We start from the raw sequence: 21,481 nt of genomic DNA, 5'->3' as shown, positions 1-21,481 counted from the left end.
TAACTACAAAACCTGCACAGTTTGTAGTATAAACGTGTGATGCAAGATGCTAGAAACACAAATGAAATAGAAACTTGAAGTTTGTTGTTGCAGTGCCATATGTTCCAGTTGATCTTTGCTCGTTTTACAAAGTGCTTTGGTCAAACATGAAAGCAGATGTTAAGGTTTAACAACACTCTTCTTCAAACAGAGACAAATATGGATATAAAGGATACAGGAATGCAGCTATCTTAAAAACACATTCCTACAGTAATAAGTAACATAATGGTTGAGATAAGATAAGGTTCCCACACAAACCTTTAGGAGTGAATGTCTTTTAAATCATAATGTACACAGTACAATTCAATACAATATCATATCGTCATTATATTACTCTTAAAAAACATGAAATGTTTTTAACTTGACACGTAAACTGATATCGCTTTTATGTTCTTATGTGTTTGGTTTACTTCACAGGGGGAACACAAGGTTTGACTTCTTTTTCACTAACTGTTACAGATCTGTTCTGACTTTTCTTCTCTTTTAAGGTGTCTAACAGTCTCCATGTGGTCTTTTTACCTGACTTTGTCTCTGTGGTTCAGTTGTGTTGCACATCTGGCTTGACTATCTTTTGAGGTTTGTTCTGAAGATGTGGTCTAGTTAATTAGTTGATCAATACAGCAGTCTTGGCATTTCTAGGACTCACAGCTCTGAAGTTGTCTGACTTTTATCTTTTTTATCCATTTTTTTATTTTTGGTGGGAATAACTTAGAAATGACCACATTATGACATTCTGGTTTCTTCCTTGTCACCCTGCTATTACAGTGTTATTACGGAGCTGTATTTCCATATTATTACCCCCAGTTTTGGCGCTCTTATTATCCTATTACGGTAATTTCATGGTAATAATACTCAACTGTAACTACTGTTGCTACCATTATATTACCTGCATATTAAGTGGTTATTACTTTAGTAATTGCATAGTAACGATTAGAAATTACCATATTATTACTCTTGTTACCTACTATTACCCCTTTATTACTGAGCTGTAATAGCAAGTGCTACCAATTCTTGACTTTTAATCTTCTTGAAATAAAAATCTCAAATGCAATGAGGATTCAATACAGGCAGGATATTTTGGCGCCATGTTTGATGTGTATTTAAAATGGTTTAACAATTCATTGACTGAGACACGCCTTAGATGAAGGAGCAACTAAGAATGTTCTAGAGAAGCTGCTAGCTGACCTTTGAGTTCAGAGAGAGCAAATGCAGGTAGAAGTCTCTGAGAAGGAAATGGAGCCAAGCTATGAAACATAAAAAGCTTGTAAGCAGATGAATTAAGGTAAAGTAATTCAGTGTTATTCATGAGATGCTGTAGCCCAGCACAAGGTCCAGTGTAGTTGGCTTTTGACTGACTTTTCAAGATTAAATGTCTCGAACATGGTGATTAAAACGAGCAGTAAAGCTAGAAAAAGAAGAAAGAGAGCAAAGGTAATTATGTGTGGTTGTTATTACAAACGATAGCCATCCCACCCCCATATTTGAGTTGCTAGGCATGAGTAGTTAGGATGGCCTCTCTTTGTCAGCGGGATGTGGTATCCCATCCTTTGGCAGGACTCAGTGATGAAGATGTTGTGAATAAAATACATCTTTGGGACCTCATTAAGTCAACAAAACAAAGAAAAAACAAAACCTAGTAGAAAAACTAGAATCGGTGATAAATACAGCTGAAGGTTGTGATGGCTTGCATAAAAAACTGAGTTAGTTACTGAAACAGAATTATTAGGGCAGAAATGTCCACGTACAGTAAGGCAGATGCAGAGTAAATGGTGGGGGTTCAGCACGACCTTGTGAAACATGCTGAGGAGGATTGACTTGTAGGATAGGTCGTGCAAGGTTCAGGAACGTTGCAATGCAAATGGCATCATCTGTGTAAGTGGCAAATATGTTGGTCCTACTGATCCAGGTCTAAGCACAGGCTTAGGTAGGTCCACATAATACAGAATTATGAACTTCAAAATGCTTTTAGATCACTTTTAGCTCCGGTGGTACCTCAGTGGACATGTAGGCTGGTAGAATAATCTTATGTCAAATACATGTATTTTCTCCAAAATGGATCAAATAAAAAATCTCAGTGGAAATATGGAAGCAAATACATTCTTCATGTCGTCTACTTTCTGTAGTTCATACGTCAGTGTTGAAATCGACACTGTGATAATGTAAAGCAGGTTCTGAATTAATGTCTTGTTAAACATCTAGATGAGATGGTATAAAAAATGGTTACTTGAAAAAGTTCAAGCTATTTCTACTTGATCGGTCCACATGAAAAATAGCCGTGTTCAGCACAGACCAGTTCTTCTGCTTACTCAGCTGTACTGGACAACATTGTCATTTTTCCTATTTGGAAGCTTGCTCATGTGTGTTTCACTGAGCCTGTGTGTCTGTACATTAGTCTGACACATGTACCTTTAGGCCACTGTCTAACTGTCAGCTTTGTTTTCTAGTGATGCAGTTTCTCTTTACACACAGCTCCTCCTCCGCTGGGTACACATCCATTCAATTCTGGCTGCATATCACATTCCTTAAGATATAAACATGTATTTCTCACCATTAAAGGAACATTTCACCATCAGCTACACACGTCACTATTACACAACCATTTAATTTCATTTGTAAATTAAATGGTTAAGAGTTAAAATTTGGAAGGAAAGAATAAAAATTGGGAACCAATCTAATGTTTAAGAATACAGAGAAGAAAAATAACGGTATTAATCCTAAAGGAAAAATTATATGCATCATTAATCATCATCATGTGTCATTGTTTTAAACTTTATGTAATACTTGTTTGTTCGTATCTTTGGGGATTTTTGTTTTTTTTGGGGGGTCCCAGAAATATAAGAAATCCCCAAAATACTGCCTTTTTAATAAAGGCAGTAAATTTCTAAATGAGCTAGAAATATGACGGATTGATGCTTTCCACCTTAAAATTCTGTAAATGCCAAAATAGGATAAACTACTGGTGTAGCTGGTGTATTTCTTTCATGGTGAGTTGATACATATCTTCCTTTTCTTGTGCAGAGTTGTACAGAAACCTAAACACCAAGTGCTTATTTTGCAAAACTTTTTGCCACAAGGCTGTTTAACTTATTCCTGTCTCCATTCTGAATTCCAAATGGGATCTTCTCTTGCAAGTTTAACGTCTTGCACATTTAGTACTAATCAACAAAAAGCACCATCAATAAAAGTAACAAGCAAATGTTCTCTTCCAGGACCACAATCGAGCTGAGTACGAGTTCCGGGTCATGCAAAAGAAAGTGAAACTGGAACATTCGGACTTGATGGTAAAATTAAGTCAATTTTTTTCTGACAAAATCTTTTCATGTTTCCAGTGCTTTATGAAAATATGGATATTGGATACATCACAATTTTATTTACATAGACAGTTGCTGATTTAAAATAGTGTTGGTTCAGTGGTTGCTGTCACGTCACCTTTTCCCAAAGTTCAAATTGATGCATGTTAGGTTAACTGGTTATTCTAAATTGCCATTGGATGTAGATATAAGCACATATGATAAAGCACTGTGTGCGAAATGGTCAATGTGGGTTTAATGTAAATCACTATGTAATATGTTGTGTTCTGCTATGTAATGACCTGCAAGCCACAGAGGTCACTACATAGTGATAACTTGCTTGGTTTAACTGGTTTTCTGAGTACAGCCTGATTTAATCTAATTGGTTGTTAATGATGTTGCTTTTGAATAAAGATAAGGCTCAAAGTGTAAGATATCCTGAGCCCCCCCAAAAATCCTTGCGTTATATCAAGGACACACCTTTTTCATCCTATAAACATGGAGTCATCTCAGCATCTTGACCCAATTTTAAGTCACTCAAATGTGACACTACAGCTGAGGGCAGAATTAACTCTGCTCCACTGGAGCCACTGATTTGTGTCTATGCTTGTTATATGTGCTTTGTGCAACTCCATGACCAGTGTATAAAGGGCTGCTACTGAAAGACAGAAATAAGGCAGTGGAAGGGGAATTGCACATCTGCATCAGGTCTTAATGCCCTTCATTGTGTGTGTGTGTGTGTGTGTGTGTGTGTGTGTATAGGATGAAAAGGTGAAGCTGACATGTACAGATAGGCTGCCTGCTTACCTGACTACTGTGGTCATGATGGGTTTTATGGTGAGTACCAGTAGTCTCCCACTGTGTTCACCAACATGTGTTTCTGAAGCATGAGTGATGATGTCATTGTCCCATATTATTTCTGTTTCTGGCAATACTACGTTGAAAGGTTTTTGTAAATGAGAAAGGCGAGAATATAATGTTACTGCATAAGTTTTAGGATTTGGACGACAATAATGTGCTTAATCACAAAATGAATTCAGGCTCTTATTAATTGAAGTATTGACAATGTATTTATATTTGCCTACAAATACTTGAAGATAGGCACACTTCAATACATGGGTGATATTAAACCTGCTTCATTGGTCCCCATGATAGAACAGAGAAAACCCGACTCAGTGGTCAAAACATTTATAATTGTTTATTCAATCATCAGAAGAGAGAGCCCTGCACAGCCCAAAGCCAGCTGCAGAATCTCTGACATTAGCAGCCAAACATGTGTCTCATATAGGTGTTATTTTGGTCCTTGTATGTACTAGTTCCGCTTTTCTGTCTGGTTTCATGTATTCCTATACCTCTGCAGCTCTACCCTAGACTACCTGTTTTTCAGTCTGGCTAAGCACTTGGTTTATCAAAAGTGGCCTTGCTTTACAAACCTTCATTATTAAAGTACATAAAAACAATATAATCAGAAAATAAGCACTAAGAATATATTAATTACATGACAGTGACAAGTCAGTTTTTACAAAAAACAACTATGAAAACTGTAATTTAGCAGAAAAACAAGTATTTCCTCATCTCACATCATAAATATGCAGTAGTTTCTGGGCAGGAACTATATTATGGAGGCGATTCATTGTTCATGCCTTTACATCTTTAATAGTCAGTGTTTATATGCTTGATGGATGTTTTATTAACTCCTCATTTTATCAACGTAAATGTGATAAATGCTGTTCTACCCTACCAACTTACAAGAAAAATGAATACCATAAAAATGTCCTGGCTGATGTGACCTTATAACAATAAAGCCAAGTCTAACTTTTTTTAAATACATTTCACTGTTCAAACATAACTTTCAAAAGTGTTTCCTGTCCTTTAAAATACCTGGACCTTAGGCAAGGTTAAAAACATGACCTGAAACGCGTACTTTCAGTTTGAAAGTTTTATTTGTCACATACACAATCATACACAGTATGACATACAGGGAAATGCTTATTGTTTTGCAATCAGATTGACAGTGAACAAAAACAGTTATTGGTCATTATTTTGTTATTAAGTGCATGGAACGTGTCGAGAGCCCAGTCTTACATGTTTCCCACCCTCACTGACTGGTGAGGATCCACTGACAGTGGTCCTAGTTGGTGAAAAGAGCTGAGGGGATTATACTACTGAACTACGGAAACTTAAAATGTTATTATTGTAAAATGCATGAAGTTATACACTACTTACATGGTTAATGGCGTGATTTTTATATAGCACTTTATACAGCATGGCATGCAGACTGGAGCAGCCAGGGATCTAACCACCAACCTTATGATTAGTAGATGACCTGCTCTGTCTAGTAGTGTGTTAGCATTCTCTTTTGCCAATCTCAAAGAAATTGTAGACATTTTACCTTTAGCACCACTTTCAGTCATTAATCCTTAAAGACAATATGAACTCCTCCTCATACCAGTGTCTTAAAAGTTGTTTTTTTTATACCACTTAACAAATGCAAGTACATTCCCATAACAAGGTCCTTAGAATTACAAGGTCATCAAACAACTTGGCTATGGAGCATACATTACCTTTGCAAAGCACTTTATAGGGTATTTATTATGTGATTATGTGGAATGAAATGAAGGCTGCGATTGAATATGCTGTTGTATGAAAATGTGGGTATTTAATAATAATAATTCACTGGATTTATATAGCGGTTTTCGAGACCCTCAAAGCGCTTAACAATGCCACTATTCATTCACTCTCACATTCACACACTGGTGGAGGCAGCTACAGTTGTAGCCACAGCTGCCCTGGGGCAGACTGACAGAAGCGAGGCTGCCATATCGCACCATCGGCCCCTCTGACCACCACCAGTAGGCGGCAGGTGAAGTGTCTCGCCCAAGGACACAACGACCTTCTGATTACAAGACAAACACCCAACTCTTGAGCCACGATCGCCCTAAATAAATGTGTCTTCTACAAAAAACTGGAATCAAAATACTGAACTTAAGCTGCTACTGAAATTTCATCAAGACCAATCTAAATGCTTCAATATGGTGGTTAGGTTAACTGGTGATTTTAATTTGCCCCTCAATATGTGTTAGATAAAGCATGCAGAATAATCCACTATGTGCTTAGAATAGAATAGAATAGAAAAGAATAGAATTCAACTTATTGCACACAAGGCAACGAAAAACGGTTTGCATCCATCCAGAAAGTGCTTTAGACATAATATAGATATATTACAGAATGGGTCTATTATAGGTATGTTACAATGTACACGGTATTAAGGTATGTTATGAATATGCTATAGCTATATGTACAGGCTATGAACAGGATATAAATATAAAGCTATACAGAAATATGAACTATGCAAGTTATAAACAGAATGATTGTCTATACAGCATTTACAGTAGTGCAGTTAAGAAATATGTGGATAATTTCCACAGAGGTATATAAAGTGCTGGTGGTTGTGAGTGGTGGTTCAGTCCATGTTGTTATTGTGTGTATGAGGGTACAGTTGTCCATTTGTTTGTTTTTGTCCATTTTGTGTGTGTTCAGTTATAGGTGGTTGTGTGTGTGTTCAGTCCATGAGTTTAATGTGGGTCAGATGTCAGGAGGCAGAGCTTGAGAGAGCTGTAAGACTAGAAAAGGGCTCTCAAAAAGGCCTGTCCATTAAGTTGTCACTAGAGAGTTTTTGATGTAAGGGTCCTTGGAAAGGGACTTGATCCCCTAGAACGCAGAGCGAAGATCATTCTCTGGGAAGTTGGGTTTGTTTTGGTCTCACGGTGCTCACTGTGTGCCGCAGGTTCAGTAGCTGAAAACCAAGCTTTTTCCGTGTGGACGCATTTAACCAACACACTTATTAATTCTGCCTCTCTTGTATTTTAGATAATTGTGACGTTTGTTATAGTCTTTGGAGTCATCCTGTACCGGATTAGCATTAAGGCAGCGCTGCACATGAGCAGCCACCCTGTAGTTCGGTATAATATCCGAGCCACAGTCAAAACCACTGCTGCCATCATCAACCTCATCATCATCATCATCTTGGATGAAATCTATGGAGCCATTGCCCGCTGGCTCACTAGACTGGGTGAGGCACATTTTGTTGGATTGATGTTCTTACCAAATATTATTTTCTTCCTACTGTTTGTAGTAGTATTTGTATGCCACACAAAAGGACTTTAGAACACAAAGTGTCATAATAGGCTGTGTGCAGGAAAGGACCCAATCGCAGCACTCTCAAAGACAGGACTTAACTCAAAACGCAGCATCTGTTGCTGGAAAAACTCCTCATGAATAAAACTGAAACAAAACAAAACTCTGCACATAGGAACTGAGCCACTAAACCGTAGTACAAGCCAAAACACACAGCACACAGAGGGTAGCAACATTAACGACGTGACAGAGAGCAAAGAGAAACACGGGGCTTATGTACACAGAGGGATAATCAGGGAATGGGAAACAGGAGACACAGCTGGGAGAAATTAGGCCTAACGAGACAGGGGGAAGTAAAACCGAATACACTGACATAAGACATGGACCTTCAAAGTAAAACAGGAAACAAGAAACAAATAACAAAGACGCAGACGTGACACTGAACTAAATCTAGAACAATAATAATCAAAACAGCACAACTAAAGAATCAGAACATAAATCCTAATACAGAAAAAACACCAAAATATAAGAAACAGGAAATGCTGGGTCAAAATGAGCAAGAGCCATGACACAAAGCCTTTCTTTTTATCAGTCCTTTTTAATTTGATTATCTGAAGTAAGTTGTGGTGGCAGGAGGGTGTTCCTGGTACCCTTTTCTCCATTCATCCTGGGCAGAAACACCAATCCCCTTCCAGACCACATGAGAGATAATAAAGAGAATTAAAGCTGCAAGCAGCGTTATGAGGGCCCGAGCACCCCCGGCGCGTCGAGCCACGCCCAACACCTAAAACCAGCACGTCCGATCGATGTCACATTGATGGAATTCATGCATTTAACCACCAGCTAACATTTCAACTCATTCATTCATGATTAGCTAGTCGTTCCACTAGGTGGCACTCTAACCATTATGTACAAATGGCATAACAAACATTTCCGAACTCGAGTCTCATTATGCCTGCGACCTTTGGGTGAGATTGGACATTGTGTTTTTGAGTAACAGCAGATTACTGCGTTTTGGCGAGTGATTGAGACTCTACATGCCGCCATAACCACCCCGTTTCCCTGAACGTAAAAAGCTTCGCAATTTAACAACACAAAGGTCTTTGGATTCCACACACTGAAGAATAGTGCAATATGATGAAATCCCTTGGAGGAGTTCGTCAAAGAACGATGCCTGAAAAGAGGGGAAAATGTTGCCAAAATTGCACATTAATTTTAAAATGGCTGACTTCCTGTTGGATTTGGGATATTGCTCCAAGAGACTTTTTTGTACATCTTGATATCTCCTATAAGCTTACCAGGTTTCAGACTCATACATAAAACACAGAGCAGGGGCTGTGATTTTGAAATTTTTTAGGGGGCGCTGTGGAGCCATTTTGGGATATTCAATGAAAATGATCACATAACAACAAAGCCTTAACCACATTGGAGGTGTGCGCCAAATTTCAAGACTTTTTAAACTTTCCAAGCCCCTCAAAAGCCACTTCATCTTTCATGGTGAACCGCGTTGCCACCAGGGTGCGCCGTTCAGTTTAAAGTCACAATTTTTGCACTGAAGCATCACAAGGGACTGATGGTGATATTCACCGCTTTTGAGGTGGCCACGATGAACCTGTGAAAATCAGTACAACAAAATTAAAGCCATGACATTTCCTGTTGCCACTAGGTGGCGCTGTCCGTATTCCCGACAATGGGCACATCAATCTGTTCAGGGCGGGTCTGACATCATGCCTGTAAAGTCTGGTACTGATCAGACTGGATTTCATTGAGTTATACTAATTTGTTTCTTCATGGCGTGACATCAAAGTTCGCCATGCTGCTGGGGTCACACCCTTTTGCGAAAACTCATAGTTTTCACTGTAACCCAAGACCAACTCCTTAAGGCTTTTCTGGAGAAATTTGAGGCTGCAGATGTCACCCATCACTATACTGTACCCCAAAGTGTAAAACATGACATTTCCTGTTCCCACTAGGTGGCGCTGTCCTTGATGTCAAATATGGCAGTTGAAATATGTTCAGGGGTGGAGCCTTATCATATGTGTTCACTTTGGTCAAGGTCAGAAAATGTATGACAAAATGAGAGGCAATAAGATTTTCATGGCGAGTCATCGAAATTCGCCATGGCGCCACGGCCTCATAGTATTGTGAAAACTCAAAAGCTCCGCAATTTAACATGGCACAAGGGTGTAGTTGACACTGTCCAAATTTGAAGGTTATGAAATGAAACCCCAAGGAGGAGTTCGCAAAAGTTCGAGGCATGGAAATGGCAAAATTAGAGCCAAAATGTCACCTTCTCTTCCAAATGGCGGACTTCCTGTTGGGTTTGCGTCAATGGGCCCACAGACTTTTTTGTTCGTCTTGGCATGATACACATGTGTGCCCAATTTCATACATGTAGCTCAAACGATGTGGTCGTAGGGCTGCATTTAACAAGGCATAGGTGGCGCTGTAGAGCCATTTCCCAGTGCTCATATGTAAAACCATTAAAATACAAAATTTTTCACCAGACCTGGCATGTGTGCAAAATTTCATGAGTTTTTGAGCATGTTTAGGCCCTCAAAAAGGCCCTTGTTTGGGGTGAATAATAATAATAATAATAATAATTAAAGCTGCAAGCAGCATTATGAGGGCCCTCGCACCCCATCGCGTCGAGCCACGCCCAACACCTACAACCAGCACCTCCGATCTGATGTCACATTGATGGAATTCATGCATTTAACCACCAGCTAACATTTCATCTCATTCAATCATCATTATAGTTGTCCCACTAGGTGGCGCTCTAACCATTACTGACAAATGGCATAACAAACATTTCCTAGCTCGAGTCTCATCACGCCTGCGACCTTTGGGAGAGTTTGGACATTTTGATTTTGAGTGACAGCAGATTACTGCTTTTTGGCGAGTGATTGAAACTCCACGTGCCGCCATGACAACCCCGTTTCCCTGAACGTAAAAAGCTTCGCAATTTAACATCACAAAGGTCTTTAGATTCCACACACTGGAGATTGGTTCAATATGATGAAATCCCTTGGAGGAGTTCGTCAAAGAACGATGCCTGAAAAGAGGGGAAAATGTTGCCAAAATTGCACATTAATTTTAAAATGGCTGACTTCCTGTTGTATTTGGGATATTGCTCCAAGAGACTTTTTTGTACATCTTGATATCTCCTATAAGCTTACCAGGTTTCAGACTCATACATAAAACACAGAGCTGGGGCTGTGGTTTTGAAATTTTGTAGGGGGCGCTGTGGAGCCATTTTGGGATATTCAATGAAAATGATCACATAACAACAAAGCCTTAACCACATTGGAGGTGTGGGCCAAATTTCAAGCCTCTATAAACTTTCCAAGCCCCTCAAAAACCACTTCATTTTTCATGGTGAACAGCGTTGCCACCAGGGTGCACCGTTCAGTATAAAGTCACAATTTTCACACTGCAGCATCATGAAGGACTGACGGTGACATTCACCGCTTTTGAGGTATCCACAATGAACCTGTGAAAATCAGTACAACAAAGTGTAAGACATGACATTTCCTGTTCCCACTAGGTGGCGCTCTTCATATTCCTGACAATGGGCACATCAATTTGTTCAGGGCGGGTCTGATATCATGCCTGTAAAGTCTGGTACTAATCAGACTGGATTTCATGGAGTTATACTAATTTGTTTCTTCATGGCGAGATATCAAAGTTCGCCATGCTGCTGAGGTCACACCCTTTCGTGAAAAGTCACAGTTTTCACTGTACCCCAAGACCAACTCCTTACGCCTTTCCTGGAGAAATTTGAGGCTGCAGATGTCACCCATCACAATACTGTACCCCAAAGTGTAAAACATGACACTTCCTGTTCCCACTAGGTGGCGCTGTCGCTGACGTCAAATATGGCAGTTGAAATATGTTCAGGGCTGGAGCCTTATCATATGTGTGCTCTTTGGTCCAGATCGGACAATGTATGACAGAATGAGAGGCAATAAGATTTTCATGGCGAGTCATCGAAATTCGCCGTGGCGCCACGGCCTCATGGTATTGTGAAAACTCAAAAGCTCCGCAATTTAACATGGCACAAGGGTGTAGTTGGCACTGACCAAATATGAAGCTTATACGACCAATTTCCAAGGAGGAGTTCGTTAAAGTTCGAGGCATGGAAATGACAAAATTAGAGCCAAAATGTCACCTTCACTTCTAAATTGCAGACTTCCTGTTGGGTTTGCATCAATGGGCCCACTGACTTTTTTGTTCGTCTTGGCATGATACACATGTGTGCCAAATTTCATACATGTAGCTCAAACTATGTGGTCGTAGGGCTGCATTTAACAAGGCATAGGTGGCGCTCTAGAGCCATTTCCCAGTGCTCATATGTAAAACCATTAAAATACAAAATTTTTCACCAGACCTGGCATGTGTGCAAAATTTCATGAGTTTTTGAGCATGTTTAGGCCCTCAAAAAGGCCCTTGTTTGGGGTGAATAATAATAATAATAATAATAATAATAATAATAATAATAAGAAACGGAGCAGATACAATAGGGCCTTCGCACTCTCAGTGCTCGGGCCCTAATAATTAAAGCTGCAAGCAGCGTTATGAGGGCCCTCGCACCCCCGGCGCGTCGAGCCACGCCCAACACCTAAAACCAGCACGTCCGATCTGATGTCACATTGATGGAATTCATGCATTTAACCACCAGCTAACATTTCAACTCATTCATTCATGATTAGTTAGTCGTTCCACTAGGTGGCGCTCTAACCATTATGTACAAATGGCATAACAAACACTTCCAAGCTCGAGTCTCATCACACCTGAGACGTTTGGGAGAGATTGGACATTGTGTTTTTGAGTGACAGCAGATTACTGCTTTTTGGCGAGTGATTCAAACTCTAAGTGCCGCCATAACCACCCCGTTTCCCTGGACGTAAAAAGCTTCGCAATTTAACATCACAAAGGTCTTTAGATTCCGCACACTGAAGAATAGTTCAATCTGATGAAATCCCTTGGAGGAGTTCGTCAAAGTACGGTGCCTGAAAAGATGGGAAAATGTCGCCAAAATTGCACATTAATTTTAAAATGGCTGACTTCCTGTTGGATTTGGGATATTGCTCCAAGAGGCTTTTTTGTACATCTTAATATCTTCCATGAGCTTACCAAGTTTCAGACTCATAGATAAAACACAGAGCAGGGGCTGATATTTTGGAATTTTGTAGGGGGCGCCATGGAGCCATTTTGCGCTATTCAAGGAAAATGGTCACATAACAACAAAGCCTTCGTCACATTGGAGATGTGCGCCAAATTTAAAGCCTCTATAAACTTTCCAAGCCCCTCAAAAGCAACTTCATCTTTCATGGTGAACTGCGCTGCCACTAGGGTGCGCCATTCAGTTTAAAGTCACAATTTTGGCACTGAACCATCACGAAGGACTGATGGTGATATTCACCGCTTTTGAGGTGGCCACGATGAACCTGTAAAAATCATTACAACAAAATTAAAGCCATGACATTTCCTGTTGCCAGTAGGTGGCGCTGTGCGTATTTCCGACAATGGGCACATCAATCTGTTCAGGGCGGGTCTGACATCATGACTGTAAAGTCTGGTACTGATCAGACTGGATTTCATTGAGTTATACTAATTTGTTTCTTCATGGCGTGACATCAAAGTTCGCCATGCCGCTGAGGTCACACCCTTTGGCGAAAACTCACAGTTTTCACTGTAACCCAAGACCAACTCCTTAAGGCTTTCCTGGAGAAATTTGAGGCTGCAGATGTCACCCATCACTATACTGTACCCCAAAGTGTAAAACATGACATTTCCTGTTCCCACTAGGTGGCGCTGTCCCTGGTGTCAAATATGGCAGTTGAAATATGTTCAGGGGTGGAGCCTTATCATATGTGTTCACTTTGGTCAAGGTCAGAAAATGTATGACAAAATGAGAGGCAATAAGATTTTCATGGCGAGTCATCGTAATTCGCCATGGCGCCACGGCCTCACCGTATTGTGAAAACTCAAAAGCTCCGCAATTTAACATGGCACAAGGGTGTAGTTGACACTGACCAAATATGAAGGTTATGAAATCAAACCCCAAGGAGGAGTTCGCAAAAGTTCGAGGCATGGAAATGGCAAAATTAGAGCCAAAATGTAACCTTCTCTTCCAAATGGCGGACTTCCTGTTGGGTTTGCGTCAATGGGCCCACAGACTTTTTTGTTCGTCTTGGCATGATACACATGTGTGCCAAATTTCATACATGTAGCTCAAACCATGTGGTCGTAGGGCTGCATTTAACAAGGCATAGGTGGCGCTGTAGAGCCATTTCCCAGTGCTCATATGTAAAACCATTAAAATACAAAATTTTTCACCAGACCTGGCATGTGTGCAAAATTTCATGAGTTTTTGAGCATGTTTAGGCCCTCAAAAAGGCCCTTGTTTGGGGTGAATAATAATAATAATAATAATTAAAGCTGCAAGCAGCGTTATGAGGGCCCTCGCACCCCATCGCGTCGAGCTACGCCCAACACCTACAACCAGCACCTCCGATCTGATGTCACATTGATGAAATTCATGCATTCAACCACCAGCTAACATTTCATCTCATTCAATCATGATTATAGTCGTCCCACTAGGTGGCGCTCTAACCATTATGTACAAATGGCATAACAAACATTTCCAAGCTCGAGTCTCATCACGCCTGCGACCTTTGGGACATATTGGACATTTTGATTTTGAGTGACAGCAGATTACTGCTTTTTGGCGAGTGACTGAAACTCCACATGCCGCCATGACCACCCCGTTTCCCTGAACGTAAAAAGCTTCGCAATTTAACATCACAAAGGTCTTTAGATTCCACACACTGGAGATTGGTTCAATCTGATGAAATCCCTTGGAGGAGTTCGTCAAAGTACGGTGCCTGAAAAGATGGGAAAATGTCGCCAAAATTACACATTAACTTTAAAATGGCTGACTTCCTGTTGGATTTGGGATATTGCTCCAAGAGACTTTTTTGTACATCTTAAGATCTTCCATAAGCTTACCAAGTTTCAGACTCATAGATAAAACACAGAGCAGGGGCTGATATTTTGGAATTTTGTAGGGGGCGCTGTGGAGCCATTTTGCGCTATTCAAGGAAAATGGTTACATAACAACAAAGCCTTCATCACATTGGAGGCGTGGGCCAAGTTTAAAGCCTCTATAAACTTTCCAAGCCCCTCAAAAGTAACTTCATCTTTCATGTTGAACAGCGTTGCCACCAGGGTGCGCCGTTCAGTTTAAAGTCACATTTTTTGCACTGAAGCATCACGAGGGACTGATGGTGATATTCACCGCTTTTGAGGTGGCCACGATGAACCTGTGAAAATCAGTAAAACAAAATTAAAGCCATGACATTTCCTGTTGCCACTAGGTGGCGCTGTGGGTATTTCCGACAATGGGCACATCAATCTGTTCAGGGCGGGTCTGACATCATGCCTGTAAAGTCTGGTACTGATCAGACTGGATTTCATTGAGTTATACTAATTTGTTTCTTCATGGCGTGACATCAAAGTTCGCCATGCTGCTGGGGTCACACCCTTTTGCGAAAACTCACAGTTTTCACTGTAACCCAAGACCAACTCCTTAAGGCTTTCCTGGAGAAATTTGAGGCTGCAGATGTCACCCATCACAATACTGTACCCCAAAGTGTAAAACATGACATTTCCTGTTCCCACTAGGTGGCGCTGTCCTTGATGTCAAATATGGCAGTTGAAATATGTTCAGGGGTGGAGCCTTATCATATGTGTGCTCTTTGGTCCAGATCGGAACATGTATGACAGAATGAGAGGCAATAAGATTTTCATGGCGAGTCATCAAAATTCGCCATGGCGCCACGGCCTCATAGTATTGTGAAAACTCAAAAGCTCCGCAATTTAACATGGCACAAGGGTATAGTTGACACTGTCCAAATTTGAAGTTTATAGGACCAAATCCCAAGGAGGAGTTCGTTAAAGTTCGAGGCATGGAAATGACAAAATTAGAGCCAAAATGTCACCTTCTCTTCCAAATGGCGGACTTCCTGTTGGGTTTGCGTTAATGGGCCCACAGACTTTTTTGTTCGTCTTGGAATGATACACATGTGTGCCAAATTTCATACATGTAGCTCAAACCATGTGGTCGTAGGGCTGCATTTAACAAGGCATAGGTGGCGCTGTAGAGCCATTTCCCAGTGCTCATAAGTAAAACCATTAAAATACAAAATTTTTCACCAGACCTGGCATGTGTGCAAAATTTCATGAGTTTTTGAGCATGTTTAGGCCCTCAAAAAGGCCCTTGTTTGGGGTGAATAATAATAATAATAATAATAATAAGAAACGGAGCAGATACAATAGGGCCTTCGCACTGTCAGTGCTCGGGCCCTAATTAAAGCTGCAAGCAGCGTTATGAGGGCCCTCGCACCCCATCGCGTCGAGCCACGCCCAACACCTACAACCAGCACCTCCGATCTGATGTCACATTGATGGAATTCATGCATTTAACCACCAGCTAACATTTCATCTCATTCAGTCATCATTATAGTCGTCCCACTAGGTGGCGCTCTAACCATTACTGACAAATGGCATAACAAACATTTCCAAGCTCGAGTCTCATCACGCCTGCGACCTTTGGGAGAATTTGGACATTTAGATTTTGAGTGACAGCAGATTACTGCTTTTTGGCGAGTGATTGAAACTCCACGTGCCACCATGACAACCCCGTTTCCCTGAACGTAAAAAGCTTCGCAATTTAACATCACAAAGGTCTTTAGATTCCACACACTGGAGATTGGTTCAATATGATGAAATCCCTTGGAGGAGTATGTCAAAGAACTGTACCTGGAAAGAGGGCAAAATGTTGCCAAAATTACACATTAATTTTAAAATGGCTGACTTCCTGTTGGATTTGGGATATTGCTCCAAGAGACTTTTTTGTACATCTTGATATCTCCTATAAGCTTACCAGGTTTAAGACTCATACATAAAACACAGAGCTGGGGCTGATGTTTTGAAATTTCGTAGGGGGCGCTGTGGAGCCATTTTGCGCTATTCAATGAAAATGATCACATAACAACAAAGCCTTATGCACATTGGAGGTGTGCGCCAAATTTCAAGACTTTTTAAACTTTCCAAGCCCCTCAAAAGCCACTTCATTTTTCATGGTGAACAGCGTTGCCACCAGGGTGCGCCGTTCAGTATAAAGTCACAATATTCGCACTGCAGCATCATGAAGGACTGACGGTGATATTCACCGCTTTTGAGGTGTCCACAATGAACCTGTGAAAATCAGTACAACAAAGTGTAAGACATAACAGTTCCTGTTCCCACTAGGTGGCGCTCTTCATATTCCTGACAATGGGCACATCAATCTGTTCAGGGCGGGTCTGACATCATGCCTGTAAAGTCTGGTACTGATCAGACTGGATTTCATTGAGTTATACTAATTTGTTTCTTCATGGCGAGATATCAAAGTTCGCCATGCTGCTGAGGTCACACCCTTTCGTGAAAAGTCACAGTTTTCACTGTAACCCAAGACCAACTCCTTAAGGCTTTCCTGGAGAAATTTGAGGCTACAGATGTCACCCATCACAATACTGTACCCCAAAGTGTAAAACATGACATTTCCTGTTCCCACTGGGTGGCGCTGTTGCTGATGTCAAATATGGCAGTTGAAATATGTTCAGGGGTGGAGCCTTATCATATGTGTTCACTTTGGTCAAGGTCAAAAAATGTATGACAAAATGAGAGGCAATAAGATTTTCATGGCGAGTCATCGAAATTCGCCATGGCGCCATGGCGTCACCGTATTGTGAAAACTCAAAAGCTCCGCAATTTAACATGGCCCAGGTGTGTAGTTGACACTGTCCAAAGATGAAGCTTATACAACCAAATCCCAAGGAGGAGTTCGAAAAAGTTCGAGGCATGGAAATGGCAAAATTAGAGCCAAAATGTCACCTTCTCTTCCAAATGGCGGACTTCCTGTTGGGTTTGCGTCAATGGGCCCACAGACTTTTTTGTTCGTCTTGGCATGATACACATGTGTGGCAAATTTCATACATGTAGCTCAAACGATGTGGTCGTAGGGCTGCATTTAACAAGGCATAGGTGGCGCTGTAGAGCCATTTCCCAGTGCTCATATGTAAAACCATTAAAATACAAAATTTTTCACCAGACCTGGCATGTGTGCAAAATTTCATGAGTTTTTGAGCATGTTTAGGCCCTCAAAAAGGCCCTTGTTTTGCCTGAATAATAATAATAATAATAATAATAATAATAATAATAATTAAAGCTGCAAGCAGCGTTATGAGGGCCCTCGCACCCCATCGCGTCGAGCCACGCCCAACACCTACAACCAGCACCTCCGATCTGATGTCACATTGATGGAATTCATGCATTTAACCACCAGCTAACATTTCATCTCATTCAATCATCATTATAGTCGTCCCACTAGGTGGCGCTCTAACCATTACTGACAAATGGCATAACAAACATTTCCGAGCTCGAGTCTCATCACGCCTGCGACCTTTGGGAGAATTTGGACATTTAGATTTTGAGTGACAGCAGATTACTGCTTTTTGGCGAGTGATTGAAACTCCACGTGCCACCATGACAACCCCGTTTCCCTGAACGTAAAAAGCTTCGCAATTTAACATGACAAAGGTCTTTAGATTCCACACACTGGAGATTGGTTCAATATGATGAAATCCCTTGGAGGAGTACGTCAAAGCACGGTGCCTGGAAAGAGGGGAAAATGTTGCCAAAATTACACATTAATTTTAAAATGGCTGACTTCCTGTTGGATTTGGGATATTGCTCCAAGAGACTTTTTTGTACATCTTGATATCTCCTATAAGCTTACCAGGTTTAAGACTCATACATAAAACACAGAGCTGGGGCTGATGTTTTGAAATTTCGTAGGGGGCGCTGTGGAGCCATTTTGCGCTATTCAATGAAAATGATCACATAACAACAAAGCCTTATGCACATTGGAGGTGTGCGCCAAATTTCAAGACTTTTTAAACTTTCCAAGCCCCTCAAAAGCCACTTCATTTTTCATGGTGAACAGCGTTGCCACCAGGGTGCGCCGTTCAGTATAAAGTCACAATTTTTGCACTAAAGCATCACGAGGGACTGACGGTGATATTCACCGCTTTTGAGGTGTCCACAATGAACCTGTGAAAATCAGTACAACAAAGTGTAAGACATGACATTTCCTGTTCCCACTAGGTGGTGCTCTTCATATTCCTGACAATGGGCACATCAATCTGTTCAGGGCGGGTCTGACATCATGCCTGTAAAGTCTGGTACTGATCAGACTGGATTTCATTGAGTTATACTAAGTTGTTTCTTCATGGCGTGACATCAAAGTTCGCCATGCTGCTGGGGTCACACCCTTTCGCGAAAAGTCACAGTTTTCACTGTAACCCAAGACCAACTCCTTAAGGCTTTTCTGGAGAAATTTGAGGCTGCAGATGTCACCCATCACTATACTGTACCCCAAAGTGTAAAACATGACATTTCCTGTTCCCACTAGGTGGCGCTGTCCTTGAGGTCAAATATGGCAGTTGAAATATGTTCAGGGGTGGAGCCTTATCATATGTGTTCACTTTGGTCAAGGTCAGAAAATGTATGACAAAATGAGAGGCAATAAGATTTTGATGGCGAGTCATCGAAATTCGCCATGGCGCCACGGCCTCATAGTATTGTGAAAACTCAAAAGCTCCGCAATTTAACATGGCACAAGGGTGTAGTTGACACTGTCCAAATTTGAAGGTTATGAAATGAAACCCCAAGGAGGAGTTCGCAAAAGTTCGAGGCATGGAAATGGCAAAATTAGAGCCAAAATGTCACCTTCTCTTCCAAATGGCGGACTTCCTGTTGGGTTTGCGTCAATGGGCCCACAGACTTTTTTGTTCGTCTTGGCATGATACACATGTGTGCCAAATTTCATACATGTAGCTCAAACGATGTGGTCGTAGGGCTGCATTTAACAAGGCATAGGTGGCGCTGTAGAGCCATTTCCCAGTGCTCATATGTAAAACCATTAAAATACAAAATTTTTCACCAGACCTGGCATGTGTGCAAAATTTCATGAGTTTTTGAGCATATTTAGGCCCTCAAAAAGGCCCTTGTTTCGCCTGAATAATAATAATAATAATAATAATAATAATAATAATAATAATTAAAGCTGCAAGCAGCGTTATGAGGGCCCTCGCACCCCCGGCGCGTCGAGCCACGCCCAACACCTAAAACCAGCACGTCCGATCTGATGTCACATTGATGGAATTCATGCATTTAACCACCAGCTAACATTTCAACTCATTCATTCATGATTAGTTAGTCGTTCCACTAGGTGGCGCTCTAACCATTATGTACAAATGGCATAACAAACACTTCCAAGCTCGAGTCTCATCACACCTGAGACGTTTGGGAGAGATTGGACGTTGTGTTTTTGAGTGACAGCAGATTACTGCTTTTTGGCGAGTGATTCAAACTCTAAGTGCCGCCATAACCACCCCGTTTCCCTGGACGTAAAAAGCTTCGCAATTTAACATCACAAAGGTCTTTAGATTCCACACACTGGAGAATGGTTCAATATGATGAAATCCCTTGGAGGAGTTCGTCAAAGTATGAAGCCTGAAAAGAGGGGAAAATGTCGCCAAAATTGCACATTAATTTTAAAATGGCTGACTTCCTGTTGGATTTGGGATATTGCTCCAAGAGACTTTTTTGTACATCTTAATATCTTCCATGAGCTTACCAAGTTTCAGACTCATAGATAAAACACAGAGCAGGGGCTGATATTTTGAAACTTTGTAGGGGGCGCTGTGGAGCAATTTCGCGCTATTCAATGAAAATGATCACATGACAACAAAGCCTTCATCCATTTGGGGGTGTGTGCCAAATTTCAAGCCTCTATAAACTTTCCAAGCCCCTCAAAAGCCACTTCATCTTTCATGTTGAACCGCGTTGCCACCAGGGTGCGCCGTTCAGTGTAAAGTCACAATTTTTGCACTGAAGCATCATGAAGGACTGATGGTGATATTCACCGCTTTTGAGGTGGCCACAATGAACCTGTGAAAATCAGTACAACAAAGTGTAAGACATGACATTTCCTGTTCCCACTAGGTGGCGCTCTTCATATTCCTGACAATGGGCACATCAATCTGTTCAGGGCGGGTCTGACATCATGCCTGTAAAGTCTGGTACTGATCAGACTGGATTTCATTGAGTTATACTAATTTGTTTCTTCATGGCGTGACATCAAAGTTCGCCATGCTGCTGGGGTCACACCCTTTCGCGAAAACTCACAGTTTTCACTGTAACCCAAGACCAACTCCTTAAGGCTTTCCTGGAGAAATTTGAGGCTGCAGATGTCACCCATCACTATACTGTACCCCAAAGTGTAAAACATGACATTTCCTGTTCCCACTAGGTGGCGCTGTCCTTGATGTCAAATATGGCAGTTGAAATATGTTCAGGGCTGGAGCCTTATCATATGTGTTCACTTTGGTCAAGGTCAGAAATTGTATGACAAAATGAGAGGCAATAAGATTTTCATGGCGAGTCATCGAAATTCGCCATGGCGCCACGGCCTCATAGTATTGTGAAAACTCAAAAGCTCCGCAATTTAACATGGCACAAGGGTGTAGTTGGCACTGACCAAATATGAAGCTTATACGACCAAATCCCAAGGAGGAGTTCGTTAAAGTTCGAGGCATGGAAATGGCAAAATTAGAGCCAAAATGTCAGCTTCACTTCCAAATGGCGGACTTCCTGTTGGGTTTGCGTCAATGGGCCCACTGACTTTTTTGTTCGTCTTGGCATGATACACATGTGTGCCAAATTTCATACATGTAGCTCAAACGATGTGGTCGTAGGGCTGCATTTAACAAGGCATAGGTGGCGCTGTAGAGCCATTTCCCAGTGCTCATATGTAAAACCATTAAAATACAAAATTTTTCACCAGACCTGGCATGTGTGCAAAATTTCATGAGTTTTTGAGCATGTTTAGGCCCTCAAAAAGG

The 21,481-nt window shown here is 41.2% G+C and overlaps 1 protein-coding gene across 3 annotated transcripts in view; it reads left to right on the top strand.

Annotated features, from left to right (window-relative positions):
- ano1a (anoctamin 1, calcium activated chloride channel a) overlaps positions 1-21,481 on the top strand; it is a 72,572-nt gene that overhangs the window by 38,213 nt on the left and 12,878 nt on the right. For 2 of the 3 annotated variants that reach the window (XM_085278875.1, XM_085278857.1), the window contains exons 14-17: positions 457-468; positions 3,249-3,320; positions 4,092-4,166; positions 7,200-7,401. In XM_085278875.1, coding sequence (XP_085135001.1) covers positions 457-468; positions 3,249-3,320; positions 4,092-4,166; positions 7,200-7,401 — 361 coding nt within the window. The remainder of the gene's footprint in view (positions 1-456; positions 469-3,248; positions 3,321-4,091; positions 4,167-7,199; positions 7,402-21,481) is intronic. The other variant, XM_085278866.1, reaches the window with a different exon arrangement.

This window comes from Mchenga conophoros, linkage group LG1 (genome assembly GCF_057382185.1).
Source record: "Mchenga conophoros isolate Kocher_MC1m ecotype Shallow Benthic linkage group LG1, M_conophoros_male_GT1.1, whole genome shotgun sequence".
NCBI classification, from domain to species: domain Eukaryota; kingdom Metazoa; phylum Chordata; class Actinopteri; order Cichliformes; family Cichlidae; genus Mchenga; species Mchenga conophoros.
This window is presented reverse-complemented; position numbering and strand designations above follow the sequence as displayed.